This window comes from Mesitornis unicolor, unplaced genomic scaffold (genome assembly GCF_000695765.1).
Source record: "Mesitornis unicolor isolate BGI_N332 unplaced genomic scaffold, ASM69576v1 scaffold9726, whole genome shotgun sequence".
NCBI classification, from domain to species: Eukaryota; Metazoa; Chordata; class Aves; order Mesitornithiformes; family Mesitornithidae; genus Mesitornis; species Mesitornis unicolor.
The window spans coordinates 1-19,215 of NW_010188877.1; the positions used below are offsets into that span (position 1 = coordinate 1).

A 19,215-nucleotide genomic window follows, 5' to 3' on the forward strand; every position below is an offset into this window, starting at 1 on the left:
CTCTTCCTGTCCTGGTCGGTCCTGGCTTCACCCTGTCTGGTTTCTTCTTAATCTTTCCAAATTTCTGCTTCGTTAAGTTGCCCTCTGATGCTTTATTTTCCTCACTCACTGCATTCTCTGAGACTTTCTACCATAACTTGTGCTTTGCAAGAACCGAGCTGTTCTCTGAGCTCTTCTAGTTCGAAGATGCTCCAAACTCTTTGTTGTTTTCCTTTCTGTCAACTGTACAAGAACTACAAAGCGTCTTGTCTTTTGTGGGAATGTATTTGATAAGCTAAAATTGGCTAATTATTGTGAAATACACCTTTGATCCTACTGCAGGTACACGCAGCTTTGAAGTAACAATCCTCTAAGTTCTTAGCTTGGCTGTCACTAAAATGCTCTAACCTCTTTTTCTAGGAGAATTATAACTATGAAGGTTATAAAATATTTGATGTAAGGGCAAGGTATTGGTTTTTTGAGCTTAAGTGCAATATTTTTTTGCAATAAATCATTCAAGAAAAAAAGCACCTTTGGCAAAAGCTGCCCTGGTCCAGTAGTAGAATGAACACAAAAGCACAGTACTTTAAGTTGGAGCAGACTTGTCTTGAGTTCCCATGTATTTCTGAAGTTATAGTACTGATAATTACGTTTTTCCCTGTAGTTTGGCTAAGGAGGTGTTTTATGTTCCAGGTTTCTCTTGTACATTAAAAGTATTTCTAGCAATTATAAAAATATATTGATACTTACAAAAGTACTTCTACTGTTGGACCATTATTCTCATTTTCATTTAGAAAGAAGACACTACATAACAATGAATCAGAAGGACATACCTTGTAACTAAAATACTTAAGCAATGTTTGCCAAGGATGATCTTTTTTAATTGACACTTTCAATTTTATTCATGAGTTCTGAGAGTTGTTTGCCCTGCAGTTTGTGTAAAATTGTTTTTGGTGCACCAGCATTCCTTGAGTTTTCTGAAGCACTCCTGATTCATCATTCAAAATGGGAAACTGTCATGGCTGATGGACCTATAGGTCACTTTAGTGCCTGTCCTAAGTAAAATAGATGAAGGGATTGTTATGAGTCTTGTTTGCTTATCCATCCATGTCAATTCATCTGGGTTGGTTTGTTTAAAGTCTTTCTCAACCAAGGCTGATTTCATTCATTGAAGAGACTATTAATGTGTTTGGTAAAGTAAACTACTTCAGTATGATGTACCTCAAGTTATGTAAAGCAGCTGACATGAAATTGTATTAGCCTTTGTGGTTTGTAATTAGCTTCGGGTGATTCAGTATAAATAAAGTGGAATTTGAAGTCAACTGGAAATTAAGTAATATTTCTGCAGTTTCCTGGAGGTTTGGGGAAGGAATAATTCCATTACATTTATTTCATTATGTTCTGTAACTTATGCTATATCAACTTGTCTTAAAATTTTTTATTAACCTGAAGATTAGCAGTGATTAAATAATGATAAGAGTAAGCAGTCATGTAAAGATCCTGCATTGCTGGTTAAGCTGGTAGTGTTTTTTAAATAGACCAAGTGAGAAGTTGTGTAACAAGTGTCAAACCTCTAAGTTTCTTCCATTATAACTAATTTAAGGGACTAAATACTATAAAAAGAGCATATATTCTTCTAACAATTAATACTCAGTTTATTGAAAGCTATGCTTTCTGCTGAATGAAGTATGTATAAAACCAAAATTTTGTTGGAAAGGCAGCTTAACCAGTTTTACTTTAGTATATGCTTCATTAGCTATTTGTTGTTTTCTCTCCTCTGATCCAGGTATTTCTGCATTTGTAGACGTTTGGTCATCTAACAGAACAGAAAATTACTCAAAAGCCTTTGAGCGGCAGCTTCTTGATATGGGAGCACAAGTAAGGAAATTACTTTGAAATATATAGAATAGGAAAGCTCTTAGTTACAAACTAACTTGCTTGTTCTGTTTGTCATGTCTTTGTAGTATGAGTTTTTAAAGTGCAAGAAGGAAGATAGTCACAGACCTGAGAACACATGAACATGCTGTAAAATTCTTGCTAGTGGCAGATAGGAAATGCATCTAAAACCTCCCCATATCTATAAACCTCTTTGTATATTAGTATGATGGCATGCATTTGTTGTGAAGTGTTGGGCTTGCCATGTACTGTGCATAAACCAAATCTAAGTGTTAAAACTGTGGTTTAAAAGTATGTGCCATATGTTGTTTTGTTTTCTTTAACTTGTAGGCAGCTGCTCTGTTGTTACTACAGTATTTTCTAACCCAAGTGCCGTGACACTTTATTTTTCCATTCACTATCCCATAAATGTAGTTCAACTCCAGAAAGTGCTAGTAGAAATACATGTAAGAGTCTTTGGCTATGTCTCAGTGATTTTTTTCCATATCAAGTATCATTGACTTGTAGGTGCAAAATATGTTTAACTGTCAGCTGTAAAATTTCACCTAGAAACCAAACTGTCATCTTCCCTTCTTTTATCACCAGTTAATGAGTTAACCTTCACATTATCACCAGTTAATGGAGATTTTTACAATCCACATCATGCTTTAAATAACATACATGAACTCCAAGTGCTTTTTAAGTGGGCTTGTGTAGGTGTACCTTACTGTAATTTAGAAAATTTTGCAGAACCTCTCTTTCTGTATAAATTTAGCTGATATAGCATGAAAGAACAGTAGAATAACTGTTTGTATTATAAAAGCAAACACAACTCTCAATAAATAGCTTGAGTAAGGAATATTTCTTGTTCTTTTGTACTGTACTATCAGATCTATGTAATTCTATTCTGATGATACTAGATTTTTTTCACAGAAAGCAGTTGACAAAAATTCTTTAAGTTGATCAAAAAGTAACTGGATATAGTGGAAGGTACAGGCAGATGATACAGATGAGGCTATTTAGCAGATCTCTGTGATGGAAAAAGGGTGATCCTGCTCCTTCGTTATTCTTGATGCTTTCCTTTTATTTAACTGAGCATATGATAGTAAACTGACTTGGATCACTGTCAGAAAATATAATTCTAAAACAGTTTTTCCCTAGACTGTTGATTCAGGCACCTCAACCTAATGTCCACTGAGCACCAGAGGATGTTCAGGGTAAGAGAGGAGACAGGAAAGGTGAGAGGGAGGTGTCAGGTGGTGCTTTCTCCATCATTTGGAGACAAAGCTAAATCAAGCATCTCTGTCCTTGGGGCATGGGCTGTGAGCCAGATGCTAGCATAAGCAAGTAAGCAGTTGCATCATAACTTATTCCAAAAAAAGATTCATTGATCCTGTATACCTGGATACTTAAATATTAGGATTTTTTGTCTTCTGAGCTTGCCATGAAAATTTTTTTGAAAAATAGTTTTCTTAAAGCCAAATATAGATCCAACATGTTTGGAACCAAGTATAGTGATGCAATTGAGAGTGCAATGTAAAGCTACAGAGCTATTTCCTTTTGGGTGTGCTGCTGTAAAATATGAATTGTGTTGATCTCACTGTGTCAGCAATCACAGCAACTGATCAAACAGTTTTATGTGTAGGATGTTTAGTCTATACAGAAGGAAACTTTGGTTGTGAAGAATCTAGAACTAAAGAAGTTATCACATAGCTGTCAATATAGGCTAATAACTGAAAATTTGATCAGTGTACAACACAATGAAAATGTCAGGTATTATATTAGCTGTACTGACTTAAGTTTTCTTTATTTGTTGCTTTTTAAAGTGTTCCTTTTTGTTTGTTTGTTTGTAGTGCCTTCAGCCTTCCTTCAAAACTAAAAGTGATCTTTATTGATGAGAATTAGCTTAAAGGATGAGGTTAGCTGTAGTCTTTCAACCTGTGAGTTTGTTGCTAAATAAAATATGTAATTTGCTATTTCTTTGGATAATGGCAACTACTTTCTGTACTGGCTGTTGCGTATGAAATTATGTCCAGCTACATAAATAAAAATGTTGTAAGATTAGTGATACAGCTAGAGCAGGGAGGCAAAAATGGTAATCTAGAGAAAAGAAGTTTGAAAACAAAAGGCTACTTAGCCTTCTAGCATTCATTATATTGGCTTGACTAATGAGACTTGAGTTTTTATTGCTTGAGGCTTCTTGTGAAAATGGGAAAGATAAAAGTTCTTGACATAATATTTAGAATAAGTTTTTACACTAATGGTTTATACATTAAAAATGGACTACAGTAGCTAGTTTCATTAGCATTTCCTGATTATCAGACTAAAAGATGAGCTTTCTGTATTTCTGCAGGTTTCAAAAACTTTGAACAAGCATGTGACCCATGTAGTCTTCAAAGATGGACATTTGGCTACATGGAGAAAAGCACAGAAGATGGGCATAAAACTAGTTTCTGTACTCTGGGTGGAGAAGTGAGTACTCGTTAATATAATGAATGTGACCCATTCCAAAGTTAATATGTTTTAGTATTGTTTTATTTAAAAACTTAAATACAGTACTTGGGTTTTTTTAACGTACTTGAAACAGTGATAAACCTATGAGTAAACGATAACTTACCTATGACATTATTCCTATTATAAAGCTTGTTACTTGCATAAAAAGGTAAAATGTTAACTCTTGAAAAATGAGTGTGTTGAAGTAGTTCTGTAGTATATTTTTAACTAGTCAGTGTTCCACTCCTTTGCTCTCAGATAGCATGCATTGGCAGTGAAGACCAGATGAGTTGAGTAGAATTTTTCCATTTTCATGTGAAAACACATTTCATCAAGAATATTATATTGTTTCTGTACTTAACTCATGTAGATAGAATATCTCCTAGCAAGAAAGAAAAACATCCATATGTAGTCTTGCTTTTAAGACATTTGGTAAGTTCAGAGCAGCACTGCTTGGAGAGTCTCAACTACCATATGGAAAAAATTAAATTTAAAAAAAAATAAAAAAAAATTTCAGCTGTGCAGCCAGTCCATAAGAATTTATTAGTCCATAGCAACTTCCCTGAATTTACAAAGTGGTTGTGAGGCCTAACTTAGATTTCAGATGAACGGTAAAACCACTTACAGTGTTTAAGAATATGCACATGTTGTACTCAGACACTCCAATTAATAAATTGCTGTGAGGTTGGAAATTAGAATATCTAAATCACGTAAAGAGGCCCTTTCCCATACCAATTCTAATCTGTGTAGAGAAATAGAAGTCTGCTAAATGCAAAAGTGAAAAAAGAAAAGGGTGGGGAGAGGCAAAACTGAGCTCTGCAGCCACCTAAATGTAGGCCATTAGAACTGCAATACCTATGATGCAAGTCCATTAGCCAAAAAAATTCATACAGTTCTGCTGAAGCAAGATTTTTCTTTTTCTTTTTTTTTTGTTTTTAAGAATGTCAGAGATAGAAGTTACAGCTGCACAACTCAGACAGCTTTAACACCAAGGAAGAAATACTTTAAGTTCTCAGAAGTGAGGGTGATACAAAATTTTATTTATGTGAATATATCTTTCTGGGACCTGGCGCTATCTGAGTGCGTGAAAATGATGGTCATTTCAGTAGGAATCTTTGGTTATAAAATTAAATATGTTTTTCAGGTGATTAAGAGTATAAATACAGAATTTGAAATGTTAGTCACAGGAACTATAAACTATTTGAGGACCCGAATGTGCTGTAGTAAAAAGGATCCCAAAAAAGTCCTGGTGAGTAGCATTTGCCATGGAAAAAGAATGAGGAAGCTGTACAGAGGGGAGTCGAGGCTGTGTCATACAGAAATGCTGTCTCTGTCATAGCAGTTCCACCATGAGAGTCTTCTCTGCAGCACTGAAGGGTATTGAGTGGATGAATGCTGTTGAAAGCTCAAACATAGAGACAGCTGGATATGTGATATGGTGGGGGACAGCATGGATCTTTGAGATACAGGTGTAAAAGCCTCAGGAAACTTTAGCTGTTGTGGGATACCAGCAGCAAAGGAAAAGACAAGAGAAAGGATCTGGAGGGAAAACTTAAGCTGTTGGTAGGAAGGAGAAGGCTAGCATCTTCCTGATGTTTTTTTGAAGTTCCTAATATCATGCTCTGGACAAGGTAAGGTCTTGGTAATAAGATGTGACCTGTTGGAACTAGGGGAATCACCTGAAGTAGGGAGATGTATGTTACTGCAGAGAAGAACCCAAGCCATGAATTATAATTGCACTTCTCTGTAATCTTCTGCCTTTTAGTTTAAAGTTAACGTCAAAAGGTACACAAGAACATACAACTTAGATTGATGTATACTCTAGGCAGAATTCGTAGGAATTCTGAGCAAGGTATAGGTCAGGAGTGGTAGAAGCTTGCATAAGAGATAGTAATGAGCTGTCTCACTAGTCGTAGGGTTATTCCAATGAGACACAAACAATACAAAATTAAAATGAGCCTGTGCTAGCATACATACTAATTTTTGTAATAGGATGAGGGAACTGGAGTGCCTGACTTTAAATTAACATGCCCAGTATTTCAGTATCTCAGGGATTTGGTAGGGAGAAGACAGTCTCTTGAGCCCTGAGACAATGTAAACACGAAGGACTGAATAGGATGTGCCAGTAAAACAGGGATCCTGTATGAGTGGAAGCTTAGTTTGGACTGGATAACTGAGTCAGCAGATATACAGAGTTCATATGAGTTGAAGTTTTAGTGTTTCTAAAGAAAGATGGCTTGATTAACCAGCTGCTCCATTCAATAGCAAAGGGAATGTTCTCAGAATGGTCAGAAATGCTGTGAAATCTCATTGCAGGAAATGTAATACTAAGGGGCAACTTTCTAGCATAGGCTGGGGATTGGGTGACTCTTGTTGGAATGCAGCATGAAGCCAAATATTTTACTTATTGCTTGGTCTTCATTGTTTTGTGGATGGTTTTTCTAATTATCTCAGAGAACCTTCTTTTAAGTATGGCCACAGTATAAAACCAGTGTTCATACTGGAACACCAAAACCTAAGTTCTGTGACAGTGCTCCAATTTCAAAAGGAGTCTACTTAAAATGGGAGAAGTGATGTTAAGAAGAAGCTGGGACAGTGAAGGGAATAAAATTCTTGCTGATGTCAAGGAGACTACTTAAAGCATAAGTCCTCTTGAGCATATCAGAAAAATGATGATCATCACATTGTGTGAGGAGAAAATTAAGGGTTTTGGGACGTACAGTAAATGTTTTCATAGCATTGTCACCTCAGCAGTAGTCAAAAATCAAATGAAATGGAACATAAAAGCTCATGTAGTGGAGTGACAGCATTTTATCATGGTTACATTTGGAATGTTGGCACAGGATGGCAATGAGCATGACTGAAGCTATAAAATAGTTTTCTCACAAGTTGTGATTGAGCAGCCAAGAATGCTTCAGCCTGGAAAAGAAGTGGGAGTGGAGAGGGAGAGATTTGTGGATGTAAAAGCTCATATGGAGAGAGAGGCTGAATAGACAGTGAGTGTATAGTATTCCAGGAGAAGAATTGGAAAGCATCACATCAATGTGTCTGAAGACAGATTCAGAGAAAACAGTAAATAATGATTTTTAGTAAAACATGGTTAGGCTGTGGAATTCTTTGTTGCAGAATCATAATCAGCAAAGACATGGGTTTAAAAAAATGCTGAAGCAATTAAACATCTAGTTTTTTAAAAAACAAATACAGTATTACATCTGACCATCTTTAAACCAGAAATCTGTGGAACGTAGCAAAGTAAACTGGGAATGTTTGGCTGTGTTTTCATGTATGTACATGCTCTTGGGAATCTTGATATTGGAAACTGGATGCTGAAGTATATGATATTTAATCTGGACACTACTTTTTGATGTTTGAGCTCTGAAAACACCAGACAAGGAAGCAAATAATAAACAATTATTCCAGAACTTCCTGATTCTTCTGCTTTCTGCTAAATACTCTCCCACTTAACATGTAGTAGAGCCCTACTTCCAACCTGTTATGTATGTACACCAGTGTTATCTTCCCCTCAGCAGTACATGAGCCTTTCAGAGCAGCATGTCCTATGATCTGAAAAATACTATAAAACTCACTTTTCTCCGTAAATGCCAGCACAGATTACAAAGGTTTGTGCAGTATTTAGTGAACATTGCCTTGTTGAACTCTTACTGGATTTCTCGTGCTCTCTCCAATGATCTGCCTGCAACTTGTATTAGAAGCTTCTGCTTTAAAGTACAAGTATCTGACTGTACACTGAATGCAGTTCTACAGTTTAACAGGCAATATTTTTATTGGGAAGTAGACACTTCAAAATAAGATTACTTGAAATTAAAAAAAATTTGTAACTCCAAAGTAAATGTATTTTTAATTAAATATTTTGCTTTCTTTTTTGTTTTTCTCAGAACAGTAGATTTGTCTAACTTTAAGAATGGTGCACAAAATGATGGCCTTGCTATAAGATTCATGCAAATTGTAAGTTTAATGCAAAATAAGTGACAGCTTTGGGATCACTGAAAAACTTTTTTTAGTGCTTCTTCAACTCAGATACCTCACTAAGCAACCTAAAAAGAAAAATCTAAACCAACAACAATAAAATAGAATTGCTGCAACCTCTGTCCAAATTAAGAACACTTCATATTTCCAAATCAAACCTGTAGCTGGAAAACTCCACATGTGTATTCTTAGTATGGTAATTCACTCATCTCACAAATAAGACAGATAAATTATTTATATTCAGACTTTTCTACAAAGTTGAAAAAAGAAAATCTATTTAATGAACAAATTTTCTTCTGTTTAGCTTCTCTGAATCAATGAAATACCTGAATGAATGTAAATTTTAATGTAATCTATATCTTTGCTGATTATTATCCAGAATTTAATAAAAACTACTGAAGTCCAGCATGTTGAATATCATCTCTATTTGATGCTGCAGAGAACTCTAAACTCAGTTAGTTTGACAAATACACGTAGTGGTTTGACTTTTTCCTTTATTCAAAACTGAGTAACTACGCATTAGGTTATAATTTTATAGCTACGGACTTTATAGCAGTTAGATCACTAGGTGTCACTAGAATCACAGTTTTAAATGACTTCTGGGGTAATTCTAGTGTAGTCTTATTAGGGTTCCATACTCTTTTCCATAATTGGTTTTATATTTTATTGCTTGAAAATAAAACTGTATTTCCTTATTTTGATCGAAAGATCTTTATGTATTAATAACCAAATTCTTGTCTTCACATCGTCTTTAGTGTTCAGTAAATTGTATCGTATTCCAAAATAACATTAGTCCCACTGTTCTCAAGTCAGTTTTTGAAATGAAAAGCCAGGAAAAAGTAGGGGTAAGGTATCAGTTCGATTCTTGATTTTGTAATTTTTTAAATTTTGCATGAATACAGATTGCTTCTCAATAAATGTGCTGGTTTTAGCACTGTATAAACAAAGAGAAGGCAGAAAACAGACTAATGGGTAGGATGAAAAAAAACAGAATCAGTTGAAACTTCCTTCCTCATTTGCCTGAATAGAAGAATTTTTGCCTTCCCCACCATGACATTCTGTAGACTGTAGTTGGGAATTTACTGTCATCACAGTGACCAAGTGAAGGTTAAGTTCACTTGCGAGTGAACAATGAAAGCCTACAGTCCTCACAAGTTGGGGCAAGATTTGAGATTCATGAGAATCTGTCCAGAAGGACTTGATACAGTTGTTTTCTAAAAGCATGGAAAATATGAGTGGGACTCTTAAGTTTTGGAATGGCAATTTAAAGAGCATCATTAGAACAAAAAATTGTATCATGTCATGTATTTGGTGTGTAATGTAAAGATAATTTTTTTTAGCATTGAAGTAGTTATTCTAAAGATACACGCTTAGGAAGACTTGGTAGTTCATTTTAACAGGGCTCAGACAACTCTTTTTGCAATAAAGGTTCTCAGTCTTACAAAAAAACCCTCAACCAACCAACCAACAAAAAAACCCAAAACCAAACACCCTAAAAAATCCACACCAAACCTCCTTTAATTTATTATACAGGTGTCAAGAAACTGGAGTGTGTGTTGATGAATCCTTATTTCATGCAATAGACCCTGATGAGGAATCACCACTGCTGAGAAAAAAAGTATGTGATTTTTTTTAAAAAAAATTTTAATAGGTGTGGAGTAGTAAACTTTAAAGTTTTAACTTGACTTTCTGACCTCAGGCATTTGAACTGTTTATTTTCAGAACATTCTGTAAACTCTACCTATACAAGTAGGTTTTTAAAGGAAGGCTGTGGCTGTGATGACACGACATGTGAAGAAAGGATAATAAAAGTAGAGTTTCTGTATTGGTGAAAAAAGAAATTAAGATTTAAATTAATATTACATAATTATTAACTAATCAAAAAAACATGACTGCTGTGTGACTACTGTTTCACTGAGTTGCAGCAAACCCTAAAATCCTGGTATTTAAAAATAAAATAAAAATCAAGGTTTATCTTTGCTACAAGTAAAAAAGAAAAGATGGAGACTTACATCTCCTTTTTACTAAAATCTAACCTAAAAAAAAATTAGGTTCTTTCTTTCATTTTAAAGCTCACTTTGGAAAATATAACTTCTACGATTATCTGTGACTCTCAAGGAGGTGATAATAAGTAGCATAACTGCTGATAATAAATACCATGATAAAGTGGCAAGCAAATAGAAAGTGTAGTTACTTCTGGCAGTTTTATACCATATGATTAATAGTTTCATGTGTCTTGTAGCACAAATGTATGCAGCCAAAAGATTTTGTTGAAAAACCTCCAGAGAATAATAGAAGGCTGCAGAGAAGACTGGACCAGATGGATAAAGAATTAGCTGTGCAAAAGTTAGCAGTTAATGCTGGTAAGAACTACTTTGGACTAAGATTGAAATATCTTATTTCTTTAAAGCATTTGATGGGTTTTGTGGGGATTTTTTGGGAGGGGGAGGCAGTTGTTGTTTGCTTGTTTGTTAGCCTTTTATGCATCTCACCACAAGAAATAAAGTTGACTTTTTACAGAGTTCTTTGCAAGTTTATGGTATTGTGGCATCTGAAGTGATGTTAGGTATAAGGAACCTGGTTTTTTCGGGGTTTTTGGTTTTGGGTTTTTTGTTAAATCATCTGAAGCTGTTATAGCACGTAAGGATTAATGTACAAAAGCAATTTCTTTGTGTAGAAACTGATGTACCAGTTTTACTATTTGAAGACAATGGTTCCCTTGCGTACAGCCCTGTTAATAAGATTAAAGATCCATGCAGAAGAATAAAGATGAAGGAAAAAAGAGAAAACATTTCTCTGACTGGTAAGGGGATAAGTTTTACTTTTCCATGAGTATGCACAAATGGCTATCATCTTTATTGTTGAATTTTTGGCGTACTTGTCTTGCTCTGGCCTTTAGAACTTTTTTCATATTTTACTTGATTGCACACCCACCCTTCTTCCTAGGTTTCAAGTAGGCGTGAGTGCTTTTGCTTTTAGTTTCTTTCTATCGAAGAGCACAAGAATTCATGGAAGACAGTGGTTGCAAAAAGGAATTTCTTATTGCTAGACTGCCTAAGAAGACTAGTGTTTAAGCCAAATTTTGTAAACATGTAAATTGAGTTATCATAACTTGGTTAAACTTTACAGTAAGACGCTGAATCTTATTTTCTGTTCAATTTTAATGTGAATGCTGTACTTGACAAAGATTGTAATGTTATTACTCCCAGGCCAACAGTTTAGAAAGGAGTCCAGAATTGATCAGACATCTGTCCAGGTATTGAAGAACAGGATTTTAAGATACAAATTAATTTGAATGACCTAATTTAATAAATCCAGTCTATTTCAAAAATGCAGCTGAATTAAATCTACAGAGCAGTTTTCAAATAACTTTATTTAGTTTTTGCATTACCCTACTGTGAAAGTATTGAGGGAGAAGTCATTGGGATTTGCCAGCTGAAATGTGGGGAAAAAAAAAAAGTGGAACATCTTTTGAGGGGGTGGAAATCTGTAGCATTTTAAGTTTTAAGAAGCCTATGTCAACTAGACTGTCTGTTTATAATTTCAAAAATAATTGTGGGAGGAAAGTAAAGAACCAGTGATATGTGGATGAAAAATTAAATCACATTTATTTTGACAGGTCTTGTATTTGTTTTCTCTGAGTTTTAAGGTAATACCTTCAAGCGTTTTGAGAAGTATTTCTGCTATATCAAGGCTTTGCTACTGTTAGCAGAATTTGTCAGATTCTTTAGTGAAATGCCTCAATTGGCTTAGAAAGGTCTATAATATTTTCTAAATGGTTTGCTGTCATTCTTTAGTTTCAGAAAAAAGTAGTGCTGAGTTATCTAGAAAAAAAAGCTTAAAATTGTAGAATAATGGCTTTTTTGTTAGTATGTGAATTTGAGATACTGTTAAGCAGTCTGTAATTATATGGTTATAGTTAGTTAGCAAAGCAATGAGTTGTCTTACAGTTGAGTTGTTTTGAAATATGACTAGATGGTGTGGAAATTTGTATGTTTGCAAATAAGGCTAACTAGTTTATTCTTTACAAATTCCTAGCTTCACCATTGTTTCAGATACCTCCGAGTAGTTCACCAGGAGACTGCTCACTGTCTACTTCTGCCTTAACTAATTCAGAAGATGCCTTGTTACCAGGTAACTTAATACAACTTTATATAATACAGAAATTAAAAATAATACATGGTCTGTATATCTTATTTTGGAAAATACAGCATACTGAAATGGGAACTGTATATATTTGCTCTATCATTTTTATTTAAAGCTGAATTGTTTTAATTTTTCTTAACTGGCAAATTATGTAGAAGAGTTCAAGGAAAACGGAGCATTAGGAATCAAATTGGGTAGATGCTGTGCCTTACTGCTGTGTTGCTTGCCTCGCTTCCTCCTCTTTCCTCACACCGTTCCCCATTAATGGGTTCTTATCCTGGCATGGTGTCAGTCTTCTCTGCTCTTATGGTCATCTCATAGAATACAGGGGGCATGCTAAACAGTGTGATGTGAGAAGCCAAAAAGAGAACTGAAATGTCTTCCAAATTTTCAATCTAAAAGCTTGAATTTTAAAAGAAACCTAATGTGTTTTCCAGCTTAAGTATTCAGGGATCGAAGAAATAGCAAGTGTGAAAATAAATAGGCTTTTAAAATGTTTTATGGTTGCAGATGAATTCAAGTTGTCATCAAGGTTCTTATTCTCATAAAGCTAGGGTGTTGTTAGTGTCTTTCCGCGTAGTAGCAGGATATAAAGGAGACGATTATTGTGAAGGCTGTTGAGCTATGTTAGTGGACATTTTAAAAGCATCAATCGCATATGTAATGCGTATGTACTTCAGACCTCATGTTTTCTGTCAGTCATGAGCAAAAAGCTGAAGTCAGACGCTGGTGTTTGATCTCAGTAGAAAAGTAAGGAGAAGACAGTCTTTAGCATTCATAATGAGAGCCACTTGAGCAGTCTGCCTACTGTCTGTTCTACTCCAACAGTAAGCTTTATCTCATGCTGTTTTCAAGTGTTGTATTTGTTGACATCATACAGGAGTTGTCATGCTCACTTACATGAGAACAGGAGTGGTATTTTGTACCCTGAGACAGCTTGATATGTCTTCATGCAATGTTAGGGAGAAGTAATAGCTTAATGCTAGAAGTAACATAGTTGTGCCAACAAACTATTTTATTTTGATAAATTAGTTGTTTGCTGATGAGGTTGAACATGGTGATTTGAGTGCTTTGTCTTGAGTGTGTTCTTCCAGCATTACAACTGCACAATGTAATTTTACATTAAGGATAGACCTCCGCATCTCATGACAATATTCAGTGTGGCTTCCATGTCGGATGCTCTGTGACAGTGACCCTTTTGTTTGTGCTTGCGAGACACATGAGAGTATGTTGGTTAAAAAAGTTCAAAAATCCAGTTTAGTTTGAGGATTCAAGTTAAGACTCAATTGCTAATATGGGAGCCTGATCATGTCATGTGAAACTTATCCTTTCATCTCTGTATATTTCGTTTATCTTAATTTAGCTAACAACACTATATGTTAAAAATATTGTTTATATTTAGTAAGCAAATAACATCAATACCTCCCCTAAAGTCTATAAGAGCACTTACAGAAGGAATATTTCTGAAACTTTGAACTAAATGTTTATTTAAACAAAAGCATCTATTGCAATAATCAGATTGTAGAAGAACAGGATTTTAAAAAACGTATTCTGAATAATCAGAGATACTAGCCTGTTTCAGAAGAATTTATTGTGAAGAGTTATGAGTAGATTTGGTATCTCACCTCCCACAGAGTAATTTCATTATTATTTATAAGATATTTATATTAGAATAGCTACAATAAATGATATGTTTTTCCACATTCTAATTATTTTTAATACATTGTGTTGATGTATGTGGTCTGATACTATGATGTATTTAATTTTATCTTAACTGCAAAAACTGCAAGCTGATGGTAATGGTGTGGAAGTAAAAATGATGATTGAGTTTCTGGTATTGCTATAGCTAGCTCTATCAGTGTAAAATTTTGCTGATTTTGTCCACAAATACAGGATTGAAATAGAGTTCCTCTGCTGCTCTGTTTCAAGACAGCAGAATAGGACTTATGGGTACTTATTACCACGTAAGAAGATGCGATAGCTAAACCTATTGTAGCTTCTTGTCAGCATAGAATGTGCTTTGTTTCTAATCAATTTTGTTTAGTTTCTGAGGACTTGCCGTATAATATCCAGAGTAGTGGTTAAATCCTTGTTTTCTTCTTTCAGTAATTTCATAGGTATTTCACTAGGAAATTGGTATTCTGTTTTGTTAAATACATTTGTATTGCCACTTTTCTTATTTTGCAGAAGAACAAATGAAAGAGTGCTTGAACTCAAGTTATGATTATCTTTGGGGAACTGATAAATTAAAGAGACAGAAAACAGAGGTAGTAAAACCCACCTGTGATACTTCAACTGATGTTCATGTATCTGTGAGTGCATCAGTGAAATCTCCCTCATATAGCTATGAGCAGAAGAGCTTAACTCCAAAGAACCGTAGCAGAAGAAGCTTAAGAAAGAAACAGATTTTGGATGATAAATTGTCTTTGGAAAAGAAAGATCTAAAAAAGTTTCCAAACAAAAATCATAAGGATGAAAATAGCATGACTACTTCAGTTGCAAATGAAAGTTCTCTTCTCCAAATCAAGGGCTTATATGATATTACTCCTTCCAAAAAAGTAGTCAAGTTAAATGCTGTGACTGCTTTGATTGACAGTCTCTTTAGTTCACCTGTGGACAGTGAAGACTTAAATACGTGTTCATTGGATAGAAGCTTTCCTGTTTGTAGAAATTATTGTATTCTTGAAGACAAGAAGAAGAATAAAGTACAAATGCTACCTGGTTTGGAACTGGCTACCTCAGAACTGGGTGCATCAGGGTCTAAAGAGTTCTTGGAAGCAGTTAATATGTCTAGCAAGGCTTTTTGCACTGAAGAGGCTTCTTACGAAGACTATTTTTCATCATCTAATTTGAATGTGAGTTTCAGTAAGACACACATTACTTCCAAGAAAAGTAGGAAAAAGTCTGTTCTAGCAAATGATGTTTTAATGGAGAAAAAGTTCAAACCAGCTGAACATCCTGGAAGTGTGCCATTAAATTATATGTCAGATGGTGAAAAATCTGACACTGCAGAAGCTCTAGACTGTGATGTGAATAGGCTACCTCAGCACGCTCATGAAAAATCCTACAGAAGCAATGTGAATGACTGTACTCATACTACTGGTAAGTAGCTACTTAAAGCTGGAAAATGAAAAGATATCATAGTGCATTAGATATATTAATGCAATTAAATTGCAAAATGAACTGCCTTTCCCAAGGGAAAACTATTTCAGAATTACACCAAAAGAAAATGCTGCAGTGCTGACTTTATTTTTGAGTAAAATAAATGAGTGCATGGGATCCAAAAGAACACCTCTTTGTTTTGCCATATATTACAAACATGAAGGAGTCACCAGGAGATAAGGAAACTGCTCACAAAATGCAACAAAAGTAATGTGAGCCTTCTTTTTCCCTAATGCTTGGTATTCTGTAAATTTTCTGCTGCAAGAAACCGAAGTCTTTCTGTTTTAAGTGTGATTATGTATTTCTTAATGTCAAAGAACAGTCTGTTTTTCATTAAACAATCATGAAAACAAATGGGAAAGGAGAAAATGTTTATTCCTTTTAAACTTAGGTATGCCAGTTAACTTTAGAGTTAATTCTAAATTTTAAATTCTAGTGATTAAATTATTATCATCAATGTTCCAGTATCTTATGCTTTTATATTCTCACTGGACAGGTTTTTAAGAAAGCAGATTTTGGAGGAGGGGAAAATAGAACAGTATTCAGTAAACAAAAGTTATCCAATGTTTACACTTTTTATTCTTTTTGTTAGAAACTTCTGTAAGTCTCAATTTGTGTTTCTAGTTATTTTAACAGTATTTGTGATTTACCAATGATGGCTATTTTCTCAAGTATAATGTATTCAGCTTCTCATGTCTGTTGTGTAGTCAAGTAGAATGTCACATTTGGCAGCTCAAATGAGCTCACTTAAAATGGAAGGAATCAAGGTGAGTTGTATTTTCCCTAACAATGCAAGTTTGGTAGAAGACAATGAAAATCTTGTTTTAACCTTACTGCTGTGATGCTGTATGATGGAATAATTGATTTTTATTAAATAGAGATTTAAAATTTCCCTTTTTTATCTTGACTGTAACTTATTTCTTCTTCCTGTTAATTAGCAAACAAATAGTAAATATGTTTGTTATTTTCAGTATGTTGTATGTGATTTGAAAACTGGTAAAATACAATATATAATTTTTAAAAGCTAAAGAAATCTTTTCACTCAACATATATATACAGTTAGGAGTAATTAAAGATCTATACAAAATTTAATTATATCTCTGTGTATATATCCTTTCTTTCCTGTAAATATAAAGAACCAATGAAGGGAAAGCATAACTGGAAAGAGGTCCAAGCATACAGGTCTTGAGACTTTAATCCTAAGTAGGACAAGATCTGTGGAGCTTGAACATTCAGGCCAAGAGTGCAAAAGGAGTATTACACCACTTCTCAATGCCCCACTGCCCCAAGCCACCCCTCCAAGAAAACCTAAGAACAGTGAGTGGATTGCACTTTTACAGTGATTGAAATGACTTACTGGAAATTATCAGAGACGTACCTTGCTTTACCCCCATCTGCTTGGGGTAAAACAACAGAACAGATGATCTCCTGACATCCTTTGCAGTTTGGTGGTGTGTTTTTGTTTGTTTTGGGTTTTATTTAGATTTCAAAGTACATGCTTAAAAGAATATTTTTTCCAAGTAAAAAGAGTTAAATTAATTTCTTATATTTTTTTAATTGTATGGCAAGATCTTTCTTCTTCCATTTGCCATCCGTCTTGGTCTGTGATTGAAGATGATATACCAAATAAAATAAACATAGTTAAGTAATTAGTTTTTCCTTTGTTAAATGGCGCTTTGTGTTTAAATATTGGGTTTAAATTAATGATTGTACCTGAAAGCCAGGTTTACTTGTATTACATAAAAATTACTGTAATACTGTGTAAATTAGTGTGGAACTTGCATCTTCAATGTGAAGAAGTGATGGAATTTTGGCTATTTTAAAGGTTATAATTTTAAATTAAGTAATCATTAATGGAAAATGTTTATCATAATTTCTTGTGTTGTAATTTTTTTCTTTTTCTGTCATCTCAAGGATTAAGAGTTCAAGTAGCTGACAGGAAAAACAAATATAAATCCATAAATATGGATAGCACACTTCAGTATTTTCCAAAAGTAATCAGAAGAAGCTTATTTGGGAGGAGCTGAATTTAGGCTAATTTAATCACTAATTATTGAATTTTAACTGGTCTCTTGAATATCTTTGAAATGAAAAATTTATGAATGCCTTGAAATAGACTACATTGAATTAAATTTGGGGAAAATTATCTACTTAAATTTCTATTCATTGAAATTTCATTAATCAAAAGATTGATCAAAGTTTTTCATCTTATGCAAGCACCCTAATATCTCAAATTATTCAAAAGTTTATTATTTAGTGCTTATAGAAGTCATCTTGACAATGTTGAAGAATTAAATTTATGTTAATTCACAAAATAGGTCATGAAAAATACTGCTTTTTGGCAGCTACTTTAGAGTACATTCTTATGGATGGTGCCTTTTTCTAAATAATTAGACTTATGTACTGCAAGCACGTGCATTCCCTGCCTTCTAACAGCTTGAAAACATGTTTCAGACCTTAAAGTCATTTCAAATAAACAGTGTGTACTGAAAGCATTGACATTTCAATAAGAAAGGAAAAATGTAGCCACCACTGTTTCAAATTTTCAAATACCTCTGTGTTCAGAGAAACTGCAAATTGCAAAATAGAAAGACATTTAGCAGATAATTGTGGTTATTGTGTTTAAATACAGTGTGTTTAATATATGGCTTTCAAAATACTGGGAATTGGAGTTTTACAACTAGTTTGTTTACAAGATCGGATACTAAAAGATGAAGTCAGATGCTTGAGTGTCTTGAGTTTTTTCTGTAACTGAAATATAATGGTAAAATAACTGGTACAAATTATTAGCCTAGGTACCTTAATTGTACATAGCTCTATGTGCTATGATAAAATAATTGGTGGCAGCTTCATTTCACAAGATTGCATTTTTCATTTGAAGTTTCTAAATTTGGTTTCTAGGTGATGAAGTTTCAGAGTGTCAAGTTACTGATGGCTCTTGCAAAGTTTTTAATGAACAAAAGAAAAAGCACAATGTGGGTTTAAGAAAAACTAGAAGACTCCAAAAGGTCAGTTTAACTGGATGCAGTGTTTGTTAAACTCTTTCTTGGAGAATGACTTGAGTGCCTTTGTATGTGCAAAAAATTAAAAAAAGCATTCTCTATACACTCAATTTTAAAACTGCTGAATCTCACTTTCATTGAAAAGTTAAGCAAATGGTGTTCAAAGACAATACATAGAACCATGGAACTCAGCTTTCTGGTAACTTACGGTGGCAGAATCAGTGCCAAGTTGATGAGGGGATTTAGTACTCCCTCAGTAAGTTTGGATATGACTCCAAATTGGGTGAGAGTGTGGATCTGCTTGAGGGTAGGAAGGCTCTTAAAAAATCAGCAGGACCTGGATAGGCTGGATCCATGGGCCAAGGTCAATTGTATGAGCTTCAACAAGGCCAAGGGCCAGGTCCTGCGCTTGTGTCACAACACCCACTACAAGCCTGGGGGGATGTGCAGCTGGAAAGCTGCCAGGCAGAAAAGGACGTGGGGATGCTGATTGTGACAGCTAGTTGAACATGTCAGTAGTGTGCCCAGGAAGGCCAACAGCATCTTGGCCTGTATGAGAAACTGTGTGGCC

At 34.5% G+C, this 19,215-nt stretch overlaps 1 protein-coding gene across 1 annotated transcript in view; it reads left to right on the top strand.

Moving 5' to 3' along the window:
- Positions 1-1,765: 1,765 nt before the first annotated feature.
- Positions 1,766-19,215, top strand: part of LOC104541748 (microcephalin-like) — a gene marked incomplete at both ends in the record, with an annotated part of 27,318 nt that continues 9,868 nt past the window's right edge. Inside the window, 8 exons of the mRNA XM_010185879.1 lie at positions 1,766-1,857; positions 4,208-4,326; positions 9,868-9,952; positions 10,577-10,697; positions 11,012-11,137; positions 12,373-12,468; positions 14,668-14,899; positions 18,572-18,650. Of these exons, the coding sequence (XP_010184181.1) occupies positions 1,766-1,857; positions 4,208-4,326; positions 9,868-9,952; positions 10,577-10,697; positions 11,012-11,137; positions 12,373-12,468; positions 14,668-14,899; positions 18,572-18,650 (950 nt within the window). The remainder of the gene's footprint in view (positions 1,858-4,207; positions 4,327-9,867; positions 9,953-10,576; positions 10,698-11,011; positions 11,138-12,372; positions 12,469-14,667; positions 14,900-18,571; positions 18,651-19,215) is intronic.